General features: G+C 38.7%; 1 protein-coding gene across 3 annotated transcripts in view; it reads left to right on the top strand.

The window, feature by feature from the left end:
- CERS6 (ceramide synthase 6) overlaps positions 1–12,719 on the top strand; it is a 112,832-nt gene that overhangs the window by 54,715 nt on the left and 45,398 nt on the right. For all 3 annotated transcript variants that reach the window (XR_006169550.1, XM_042822724.1, XM_042822723.1), the window contains exon 5: positions 5,721–5,778. Coding sequence is in view for 2 of the 3 variants with exons in the window: in XM_042822724.1 (XP_042678658.1) it covers positions 5,721–5,778 (58 nt within the window). In the remaining variant the exon portion in view is untranslated. The remainder of the gene's footprint in view (positions 1–5,720; positions 5,779–12,719) is intronic.

The raw sequence follows: 12,719 nt of genomic DNA, 5'->3' as shown, positions 1-12,719 counted from the left end.
TTGCTGAATTGAGCATGACTGGATGTACCAGCTTAATTGGCAGAGGCTCTTCAACTTTTCCATTGCCTTAGTGTTTGTAACATGCTGAAGCATATTTAAAATTTCATTAGTGGCTCAACATTAAAGAGTAGAGGGGTTTTGAAACTGTATTCTGGATCAAGAATGCACTTATGTGTTGAACAAGTACTGTGAGACCTGTTGCTGTGCTCTCCAGATGATTTAGAGTATTCATTTTTAGACCACATTGGAAAATAAAAGTTATTCTAATGGTAGAAGCATGTTCTACCATGACTCTTCGCTGTAGTGTGTCACATCCATACTTGGGAACACCTGGCCTAATGAGCACCAGCCCACCCTGAAGAGTTACCCTAAGAGGTAGGATGCAGACTTGATCTCACTTGTGCTAGGTTCAAGCAGACCAAGCACAAACCTGGTTCACTCGGGTAGTTTTGAGGATGTGATAGTGCAGGGCTAGAGTGAACCTTGTAAACTCTATTTCAAGCAGACAGATCAAGTCTTCCAGAACACTGGCTCATTGAGTGCTTGCATCTGGGTTAGCTGGATTTAAATTAACCTAAGAGTCTTTTCAAGGAGTATGCTTTGAGTGTATTTGGGTTATTCAAATTTTCTGTCTGCGCAAAACTGACTGAAGTGTTTGAAGTCTGGGGGCCAGAGCAATCCTCACAAAACAGAGCAGTTTCAGCTGCCCTCTCAATTAAATGTTAATTGATGCAATAGTCACCCAGAATGGGGTGCTTCACCAAGTGTCCTCCACTGTTTTGTGTTACTGGGCCAGTGAGTATTGCTGGGGGAGAAGGGGAACAAAAGGTATCTTAATATAAACCTTGTGGTGCTTTTCCTTAGTTAGCTGAGCTCTGCTACTGGTGCTTCTTAACTTTTGTTACGTACAGCAAAGAAACAGTGGATGTGTTTCCTACTCATGACTTTCCTTCCACTTTCCTATATCAGTGGGTTGCAGTGAGACCTGAACAGAGGGAAAAAGAGATATATACTGCAGATTGTGACTAATAGATTTAAATAGAGTAATTGGTGTGAAGGAATTGAACTGAGAGCTCACCTTGGACAAATATCTTTTGCATTATATGTGTTTATCTTTCCTTTTCTGGACTTGTATCTGTGATTTTTGAGGCAATTGTAGAGCTTTACAACAAAATTCCAGTCCCTGTCCTTCCTCTCAAGTCACAAATATGTTCTGCCATATAAAACAGCTTCATTAGAAGAGATGGTCCTATACATTGTAGTTTCATGGCTAACAAACAATTCAGAGGCATGTGAGATGTAACAAGACAAAAATGAACCTAGATTTTTACAAAGCCTGGCAGATTTTCTTACTGTTGGGCTACTGAGTAAGAGAGTTTGAGGGAAAACTAGAACTGCTCATACACCAGTAAAAGCATCAAGATAGTTCTAGATTACTGGCTCTGCACCACGGTAGGAAAGCAGGAAAAGAAATACCTGATAATTCCTGGTGTGATTCTAAAGCGAAGTGATCTCTGTGATCTTGTGTAAATTGTTATTGGTACATCTACCAGTTAAAGATGTAGATTTGTATCTTTTTTTGATTCTGTAACTGAAGCTGAAGGAATTGACAGCCATTGATTTTTGTCTATTTGCTGTATGTATATCTCTTCTGATTATAATGCCTCATGAGTGGCATTTGTTCTGTGAATGATTTTACCTGTTGGCTTAATTTAATGTGGATTTTATAGATTTCAGTGCATGTTGATTTGTAAATAACTCGGATCTAACTTTTAGATTTAAAAAGACAGTTATGTATAAAGCATGTTGCTAAGGCCATTGATGTTAGCTGAGCAATAGTTAACGTGTAACATTTACTTCAGTTTTGAACATAGTCTCTTAGCTACTTAAATCAGGTATATTCACTTCATGATAAAAACATTGTAATAACTTAAAACCAATTTTCTCCCAAATCTTTATGATTGAGCTTGATGCCATATGGTATTGAATATCCCTTTGACCAGTTTGGACCGGTGTCTTGGCTGTGTCACTTCCTCTATGCACTTCTTGTCCTCCTCGCTATCAGGGCAGCATGAAAGGCAGAGAAGTCCTTGGCTCGATGTAAGCACTGCTCATCAACAACTAGAGCATCAGTGTGTTGATGGTGGTATTCTTATCCTAAATCAAAACCACGGGGCTAGCTGCCCTGAAGAAAATTAACTCTATCCCAGCTGAAACCAAGACTTAAGAATCTATTTGACCTTGGGCGGTGGATGTTTTACTATAAATTGCAGCAAGAAACTAACTACAAGTAGAGGTAAACAAGATGTGAAACTACTTGGAACTTCTGTGTAGGTATTGACTCAGGCAAAGTTTTTCTTTGAAGCCCATGAAAAGGCAGCAAGCTGACTGATACAAAGCAATGGAAAGAAAGTCCTCAAATCCTTGTTGCACTGCTTCTGCCAGAGCTAGCTGATTAATAATGGCAAAAAAGCTGGGGGCCAATTTTGACTTAACAGTTTCATCAAGCCAAATGTTGGTTCTCTAGTTTCTGCAGATGTTGTTTACTAGGAATGAACGTTTTGCTTTTATTTTTTTAATTATTTAAGTTTGACCTGTGTATAATCAACAAGCATTGAGAGTGGTTAGGTTGTTATCTACAGATCGTTTAGCTAGAAAGATTATCACAGTGGAAAGGGATAATAAAAAAATGAGTGAAAATGCTCACCCATGTCCTGGGCTCAGAGGAAAACTCCAAAGGGAGCGATCTCCAGGAAGAGATCCTTCCATGGTGGCAGTCAGCCCTTAAATGGGGTCTAAGGGAAGTGCAGCCAGGCTCCAGCCCTTCCGGTCACACAGCTGAATCGCCTTCACCTGTGTCCCATGGCTGAGTCAGTGCTTGCCTCAGGTGATCAATCAGAGTTTCAGGCCATGATTCAATGGTTCCCATACAGACTTGCTTTTTCTATGACCTAATTCTGAGCCTTGCTTTATTCTGATAACTAGCTCACACAATTTTTTGGGAGGGTTGAGGGGAAAAAAATAATAGGTAAGAAGACCAACAGCACGTTATCGTATATTGTATGTGTATATCACCTGTGGAGCACTCAAATAGTTGGAGCAAGCTGATGGTCTTTGGCAAACCCACCTTTTGGCTCCAAAAGCTTCTAAGCTTCAGAAATTCTTTGGTGAGGTAGTCCAGGATTTTAGCTTAGATCTGTGGCTGTGGCAGTACTATTTATTTATTTATTTTCTCCAGTGGCAGTCTTGAAGCTTTCACTGGAGGAAGTAGATGACTTTGAATTTAAACTGCAGGTTTCCTAGCCATAGAACTGGTCTAATGAGAAGATGTTACCCAAATAAAACCTTGCTTCATGCTGCTATCTATGCAGTTTGTTCCATGTAGTATGAAGATTTTTACCAGGAGACCTACTCTCACCTCCACCTCCCCTTCACCCCTCAGAGTACTCTCTTTTTGCAGTTCTTAATGAAATTGCCATCATGTAGGCTGTGAGCTGTGTTGCTGGTGATACTGAACCCTTCAAGGGATTGGTATTTATATAATACCAAATGAATAAATAATCTCTGCAATGCTCTGGAGGTTACAGGATAAGAGACAATTTCTGTGCAGCTGAAGTATCACACTTTAAATCTCACTGATATTCTTACGCACTCTTGTATCAGCTTGTCATAAAGCTATTTATGTCTGATAAGTTTCCTTCTAAACACTTGTAAAAGTAGCTTTGAAGAGTAAGATTTGAATTAACCTTTTTTTTTTTTTTTTTCCTTAGGAGTGTTTTCAGGTTTGAAACCATTCCAGTAATGTCTGAATGCACTTTGGTGGCAATTAGCTGTAAGCTAATAGTTTTGCATGTGGACAGAAAGTTATCCTGTAAAATAGATAATTGAGAATGATTCACTCAACAGTATTGCCTCACTAATGAAGCTAAATTTCATCTTGCTGTGAATGTTATGAATAGTAAGCCACTGGTATTTACTTCAAGCATATTTGTGTGATTGCTCCAACCCTCTGGAAAAGGACAAGGGGGAATGGTTTTAAACTGAGACGGGAGGTTTAGGTTAGATATTAGGAGGAAGTTTTTCACTCAGAGGATGGTGACACACTGGAACAAATTGACCAAGGAGGCTGTGGATGCCCCATCCCGGGGGGCCTTCAAGGCCAGGGTGGATATGGCTCTAGGCACCTGGTCTAGTGGTTGGCGACCCTGCCCATGGCAGGGAGGTTGAAACTAAATGATCTTTGAAGTACTTTTCAACCCAGGTCAGTCTATGATAATTCTATGGGATGGAAAAAAAAAACAACAACAACAACAAAAAAAAAACACACAGGGATTCCTGTAAGAATTTGCATTGCATAAGGCTTTTCTTTTACTTTCTTATACTTCCACTGACCTTTCTTTCCTAAACCAGTAACTGGTCAGAAGGTAGGTAAATGCTCAGTATGCTGCCTTTTATTGTAAAAGGGAGACAGCCATAGTAGCAAGGATGAGTTCTTAGGTCATTTGCTGAATTCTCTCCTTCTGTGTCATTGTTCTCTTTATTTTTAGTTTGTCTCTGAAAGGAGACTTAGAAGCCCAGCAGTTATTTCATGTGTGCTTTGGAATAGGAAGCTCTCTAGAAAATGTGTAGCTAGGAACCTTTCTGAAAGCAGACATAAGTTACAGATATGTACCTATGTTCAGCATACCTATCTGATGCAAATGCTCTTGCTGAAACTAAGAGTGAATTTCTGGAATCTGCTCTGCTCAGTTCCTCCTTGCTGCGTGTTATGCTTTTCATCACTGAAGACCATATTTTGTGTGCAGCGGTCTAACATTGCCTGTTGAGAGCTGAATACAATTTCTTATTATTGTTGTGCTAAATAGGAGGTCAGGTCCTGTAGAATAATTGCAGTAAATCTTTCTTTTTATCTGATTGCTCATTAACTCTGGAGTATCAGAAGTGATTGCAATCCTAGACGTTAATTTTTTATGTGAAAATCAAAGTTCTTTGCACACAAGTGGCTTAATGTTAATGCTGTTCTCCCAAATAAGAAGCCTTCAAAATTAATTTCCACAGAACCAAGTATAACACTAAGGACCTCTGAAGCAGAGTAACAATGGAACTGGGAAGTATGGAACAAATGTTTAATTTAAACAAGTACTGAATTGTCACCTACTGAAATAAGTTCTAATTATACACAGAAGTATTTTAGTGAACTAGAGTGCAGCTTTCAAAACAAACAGTGTTATTAGAGTGGAATTAATGAATCCCAGCTTCTTACAGATCTCTTTCATATTTGAATTCTCTGCTTAGTAAGAACATTACAGTTTTCCCCACTTAGAAGTGATGATCACTGTCTTGGATTCTTCTGTTTTCCATAAGCTTGTAGGTTTTCTAGTATTTAATAACACGTGGACTTCCCTGCAACAGACCTGTGAATTGTCCTTTGTTCTCTATTAGTAGTTTTTACAAAACTTTTCAGAACTTAATTATCCTTGAAAGATTTTTCTCCTGATTTGAAATTAAATAATATTTTCATAGGATGGGTGGGAAGCTGGGAAAAAGCTGGCAGATGAGCAGAATGTTCGATAATGAAAGTTGTAGAAAAACAGCCCAGAATTTTGCTTCTACTTCTGTTAATATGACCAGGATATGTTGGGTTGGTGGTGCTGTAAGTAATGGTTTGTTGAATTGTGTAAAGCTGGTATCCTGGAGTTAATCTATTGTACCTTTTGCAGGTGGAGATTTACATTTTACCTTTATATATTTACCTATGGAGTACGGTTCCTGAAAAAGGTAGGCACTTGCATTATTATGCTTTCATAACACGTCACAGACTCTTCTGCAACCTTAGGTAGATATAATGTAGAGCACAGGCATAAAATTGACATCCACCAGGAACAAAAAGTTAAAATTTGATTTGCATTCATAAAACGAGTTGCCATTGGCACTAACTGCTTAACAATAAATTAATGGAACAAAAAAATCCATGGATATTGCAAGATGCCTAGTTCACTTTATTACTTTTCATTATTAGCATTAAACAGGTAGTAAGACTTACTAAAGTATTCAGCTCGGCTTTTGCATCATTCTTACTTAAATTCCTCTAGCAGAAGTTGATTTTTAATAACAAGCCAAATCTATTAGTGATTGTAATTATACTATTTTTTGCTTGTTCTTTGTCTGGTGTACTCTGGAAAGATGTATCGTGGGGTTTCCTATCAGTGGTATGTTTCTGGTGATTTAAAACAGAGAAGGACATTAATAGCCTGTAATTGCCCTTACCATAGGTCCATTAACCTAACCATTTGTTGTTATCTATATCTATGGTGCAGATTTTTACGGCATTGCTAGTTCCCCGGGATTTTGTACAAGTCAAGCAATATGTGTGTAAACCTGAGAGATTGAATTTAGCTTTTATGCTATTGTCATTATTTCAGTCTTCTGCCACATATACTTATTTCTTCCACATAGGCCTGTACACAAATTAACAAAATTATGACTATATATGTATATGTGTGTGTGTGTATGTATATATATATAATTTGCCTCATCTTCATAGTAACACTGTGTAAGTAAAAGAAAATAGAGGCTTTTTGCTGTGCATCAGACACCAAAGACTTCACTGGATCCACTTAGGGGGGAAATCTAGATTTGCAAGAATTAAAATCCAAACCAATCAAGCCAATTTGCCACACTGGTTTTCAAGGTCCTTCTTCTAGTAATCCTGTCACAATTTTTTTTTTTTTCTTTACAAAGAATATATTGCTTGGAAGTATAGAATCTTGTTGAAAAATCTTGTTTAGCAAGTTGGTGCAACCCTCTCAACTGATGAATTGATTTACAGAGTCATGGAATTTCAGAGATACTGTGACTGCATTTCATTCCTGATTTCTGGATATGTTGGCAGCAACTTGTTTGTGTCTCTTAGTAGTGGGGCAGAGGTGGTTAAAACTAGAAAATGGTAATGACTGACTTGTGGATTTTTTTGAGCAGTTGTATTTGCACCATCAAGCCACAGTAATCTGCACTGTGCAGGATGTGCCTTTCTGCTGTGGGAAATAACATCTCTTTCTCAAGACTATTATACAGGGTTTTCCAAGTGTTTTCTCCTAATACCAGCTTTAGCTGCATGGTTATGTTGTCATGGCTTCTCTTTTTGTAGCACTTTCATCTACTGTTTTGTAATTTTTGCCTAGAGAGGAGTCTGAGAGGAAGCCCCATGGTGGTCTACGGCTTCTTCACAGATGAGCAGAAGGGACGGGTGCTGTTTTATGCACTCTGGTTAAAGCAACAGGATTGGAGGGAACGGTATGGGTTGTGTCAAGGAAATTAGGAAAATGTTCATCACCAGTAACTGAGCACTGGAACAGGCTTCCCAGAACAGTGGTCATGGCACCAAGCTGGATCCAGTTCAAGGAGTATTTTGACAATGCTCTCAGAACTATGGTTTGTGTTTTGGGCAGTCCTGTGTGGAGCTAGGAGCTGGACTCAATGAGCCTTGTGCCTCATTCCTTCCAACTCAGGATATTTTATGCTTCTGTGATAAATTGCTGATGATAAAGCCACTGGTCTCAGCTGGTGAAGGAAAAACTATGTGAAAGCCTATGCAAAGGCATCTGGCGACTTAGGGGGACCTAGTGTTTCCTAGAGGTTTTGAAATGTGAATCAACTGGTGTACAAAAGGCTGTCCCTAAAACACAAATTCCAGTGTCTCTTTTATAGTTTCTCTGTTGGCTCTTGGATTACCAAGCAATGAAATACTCTGACCTCTGTATTCTTGTCCTTCCCTTCTGACCTGTCGTGGTCTTCTTTTAACCTGTTGCTCCTTTGCTTTGCTGCTTATGCTGTTGCTAACCTACTGGTTGCTTTTATTCACAATTGACTTTCCTTGGTTTGAAGGTGACATTAATCTTTTCATGCAAGACTGGTATGGAGATTGTCAATTACTTAAGCATTGCAAGTTTTGAGGACCTTTCCAATGTGCTGGCCCCTTGCCCAGAGGCTAATTTCACTTTCTGGATGGACTCTTCCTGAAAACACATTTCTTATAATGCCCACAGAACATGAATCATTACTACTTTGTCTTCTGCTGTCACCTTCCCTTTTAGCTACATTAGATAATATTACTGCATCAGTGCAATGTCAGCAAAAGAATAGGCTTGTATTTCCTTGTGTACCATCAAATCACTTGAGGAAACACTAAGAAGGATATCGTGCCAAACCACCATTCTTGCAAAAAGTGTTACTATGTCTTTGGTGGCTTTATACAGCTGACAAGCTTATCTAGTTTATTTGGGAAGATATGCTGATGTTTAATAAGCAGTAATTAGATAACGAACTTATCAATCCTGTTTTAGTCCTGAAACTCTGAGTGCGTCTGTCAGCATGGCACACATGCTGACATTAATTTATTTTTAGAATGGAAGTTTTATATCTGCCTTGGTTAAGCATCTAACATCGAGAAATATGCATCAGATTTCTGCTTTGCTCCTCACTTCCCTACCCCCAGGCACATGAAAGGTAATGAAGCTGCGATTTAGAGCAGCTGTGTATCTCTTCAAAATGCCATTGCAAGCTTGTTTGCATTACTCTTCATTTCTGCAGTTAATGGCTGATCTGGATAAAAAGAGATCTGATGATTTACTGCACCCAGTAAAGCAACTTGTAACTCCTGGTAGTAGCAACTGCAAGTGATACGATGTATGAATTCTTTTGCCATGTTGTAATTGCTGAGTACGTTGCTGGAAGTACTGGAACTTCTTAATCACTGAAAGCCGTCTTCTTATCAAACTGTTCTCTTGTTATGTCATTTTCCACTGTTAAAGGTGGGAAATGGGAGAGGGGAGAAGAGCTCCACTTCAGACCTTCTAGAACTTCTTTCTTGAAGCTCTTAGGTGTTTGAAAAGAAGACTATGAAGTGCTCACCTGTGCACTTCATACCTGTGTGCTAAATAGGATGTGGCCTGTTACCGCCCTAGTGTTTCTGTGTGCACTTAGAGAGGACTTGGCTTTCTAAAGCTTTTTTTTTTTTTTTTTTTTTGAGAAAGGATGGCCCATTCCACTGCTGAGGAGAATTGGTGTGTTCTTCGTTTTCCTGGAACAGCATAGCAACAGCACTTCACATAGGCATTTTGGTCCTGGGAGATTTGTAAAACCATTGAAAATGCCACTCTGGATTGCTTGTAAATGAGAAACTTAGACCTAATGTCAGACCACCTGTGTTTGAAATGCAAAAGAGAATGTTACTTCTTAATGTGGTGACTAATATTTTGTTTACTGTTATATCTTTATCTCTTGACCCTAGAGATTGTTAACCTCTGAAAAGTAAGTAGCTATTGATTCCCACAGCAGTAATCAACTCTGTAGGATTTATATTTGGGGAAAGAGGTATCTCTGGAAATTGAGTTCATATCCTGTGGGAAGTAAGAAAAGATGGGGACATGGAATATTTAATTGGAACAGTGTCTCATTTACCATTCTGGTTTTGGAAATTTTCTTCTGTTTAGCAGTTTTGCAGCTATTCTAAAATTTGTCATCAAACTACTTAGTAGCTTCACTGTATGCTGTCTTGCATCAATTTACCACTGATGTTTCACCTTCAGTTTTCTTTAGATTCTTGCTGTATAATCAATGAATATACAGATGTTATAGTTATGAAAATATACCAGAGAGTTTAGCTAAGCAGTTATTACACCAAAACGGAATAGATAAAATGCTTACCCATATCCTGGGTTTGCTAAGAAACTCCAGAGGAGGGGATCTCCAGAAGAGACCCTTCCCCACTGGCAGTCAGCTCTTATATGGGTCTAGGAGAGGTGCAGCCAGGCTCCACCCCTTCGTGCAGCACAGCTGAATTGCCTTCACCTGTGCTCCGTGGCTGACTCAGTGCTCACCTCAGGTGATCAATCAGAGGTTCAGGCTGTGATTCAGCAGTTCCCATACACTTGCCACCCATATAGATAATTTATTTTACGGAGTTCTTCTATAGTCTTGCTATAGAGAGAACTTATGTTCAGATTTGCTTTTGAATTAATTTCAAACATTCCATTCCTTCCCAAGGAAGTATTTCAAAGTCATCTGATCTCTTTGGCCTTTAGGGAAAAAAGAAACTTCTTTAAGACAGGATTGCCAGGCATTGTTCTCTCTGTATCCTGCTCATCTGTACATCAGGGCTGTTTGCTGATACTTTAAAGACTTCTGACCAAACTAATGGTATAGCTCACGTGCTCTCTGAAAAATGAGGAGTTATTATTACTGTAAAATTACTACTGTATTGTTCTGCGCATTTTTATCATTTAATTTTCTTTTAAATGGAAAGTGCTCTTAGATGACAAAGAAAAGAATATTGCATTCTGGCCGTATTATTACAAAGTCATCTGAAATACTGTGAAACTTAGACTTAATTGAGTCACTCTTCCTATTTTAAAGAGCAAGCGCGCGTTTTCATTAATGTGAAAGGGAGATTTCAATGTACTCAGTTCACCTGTTTCTGCTTTAGCTATGTAGTGTCTCAGCAGGCTAGGGGGTTGCACAGCATACAATATAGATGCTGCCCTGTGCTGACTCAGTAAAGCAATTTAATTCTGCCTCAAATTATTTTGCCTAAAAAACAAGCAGTACATGAGGCTATTCTTTGACACTGGTGTTCTTTTTCATTGATTGTTCCTGCAAACAATATAGCTGTGAAGCTTAATTGTACCTCTGTGAAGCCATGGAAGGTACGGATTTGATTGTTTACTTGTTTCTCTCTCTTCCTGGTCTGGCTTATGAAGTTATGGAAAGAATAACCTGACCTTGGAAAGTTTGACATGTTTTAGACCTCTGATAGATTCTATCTGCAATGCAACATTTGTTTTCTAGTCTCTTTATTTGAACACTGACCATGGAAATCTCATGGATTATCTGACGATGAGTGGCTGAAGGAAGGCACCTTGAAATTCTCTTGGAAAGGCTGGCTTGTTGTAAGAGCCCTCTTCCCCCATGCTCAGTTTTTCCGTATAGTGTGGCCCAGAGTTTGTTGGCACTGGAGACAGCAGGACCATTCTGGGGCAAAACTTCATTTTATAAAGACTCTCCTCTTTCTTTTCCCATGTGTTTCTCAGCTAACTCTTATTTCAATATATTTCTCTTACATTTCGTTGTCAGATCACTGCACTGCTTCTCAGCCCTTCCTCAACTGCCTTAATTAGTATGAGGAATGGATTTGGGATTCTGGGAAGACTGTAGGTTTGATGTGGTCCTATGGACAACAAGAGGTCTGCTTTGTTTCCTTCCTTTTCCATTGCCATCTTTGTACCATCACCGTTCTGTATTATCTACAAATGTTCCCAAAGAAGCTGATAGCAGTACATGGCCTTGACTTAATGATCTTGGTCAGTAGTCATTTCTGCCCTAGCAGAAATGCACCAGATTTCTCATCCTTCCAGGAGTTATTTTTTCACTTAATTTCTCAGAAATAGGAAGATAATCTGAGGAGTTTTATTTTGGTACACCACAATTTCTGAAGTGCCAACAGGAGCAGGGCTGAAAGAAAGTAGAAGGCTTTTTGAGTGAAACAGGCAAAATGAGAATATCAGTGATGCTCCTATTCCAGCAGTAGTGCACTGCTGGCAGTAAAACTTTCAAATGCAGATAATGATGAGCGATTCTACAAAAGCAAGGGAAGGGAGAACAACACACTAATTTAAAAATATATCTAGAATTGGATTTCATTTTGTTTGGAATTCAGCTGGCAATATTTAACTACCACTGACATCAGAGTAATAAATGAATGCTCTGTAATCAGGAGTTTGGAGACTGAAGCTGATGGGGAGACATGCCCAGTCTCATCAGTGCTCGTACCTTATGCTACTGCATAAACAGCCTGACTTCCAAAAAGATAAGGATTTTTTCATGTTCCGTTTATAAAAATAGCAGATCCAGATAGAATATTTCTGGAAGTGATTTAGTTAGGCAACCTTAGGATTAAAATAATTTAAATTCATTTGGAAACTAAGATGGTTCATTCATACCTATAGCAAAGCATTTAGAACAGTACTCTGCTATTGCCAGGGGCTTTTCCTGTTTTGCTGTTCCGATGAATGAAGCAATCCTTTTTTCCACAGCTAATTGCACTTGAGGAAAGAGTAGACATTTTATATTAGAGCGGGTTATTAATAACCCAACTGGTGCTTTGAATTGCCGTTATTAACTTGAACTCACTACAGAGGCAGTGCCTTGAAGCAGAATATCTTTATCCACATTTAAGCTAGTGGGCCTTTAGATCACTACGTATAAGAGCTTTGAGTCATAAAACTGCTGTTTTACCTTGTAAGTACAAGGAAAGGAAGCTTGCTAGTTAAACAAATACATTATTGGTAGTTCAGTAAGCTTTTTTTTTTTTTTTTTTTTTTTTGTTTGTTTGTTTGTTTGGTTTTTTTTGTTTCGTATTTCCTTTCTGTGTTACCTCATCATTTTATCTTAAGGCGTTCACATCGTTCCTGACTGTTGATGGTCTCAGTTTCTGGCAATTAAAAATGACAGACTTTAGCACAGGAAAATATTCCTTTGGGTTCAAATCTAATTCAGAGTATTGCTTCTGTTTTTTTTTTAACTGCTGCTGTCTTAAATACAGTTTCACCAGGGATTATGTATTTTTTTTCCCCACAGATTTACAAATTTAGGAAAGCAAGAAAGGCAGCCAGTTCTCTTACCCAGTTACTGTTTGTTGTGCACAAAACTTAGTGTTCATGTTA

Source organism: Centrocercus urophasianus, unplaced genomic scaffold (genome assembly GCF_019232065.1).
Source record: "Centrocercus urophasianus isolate 14NV4802_14NV808 unplaced genomic scaffold, USGS_Curo_1.0 seq_20, whole genome shotgun sequence".
NCBI lineage: Eukaryota > Metazoa > Chordata > Aves > Galliformes > Phasianidae > Centrocercus > Centrocercus urophasianus.
Note: the sequence above shows the minus strand (reverse complement) of the source record. Positions and strands in the feature narration are given on the sequence as shown.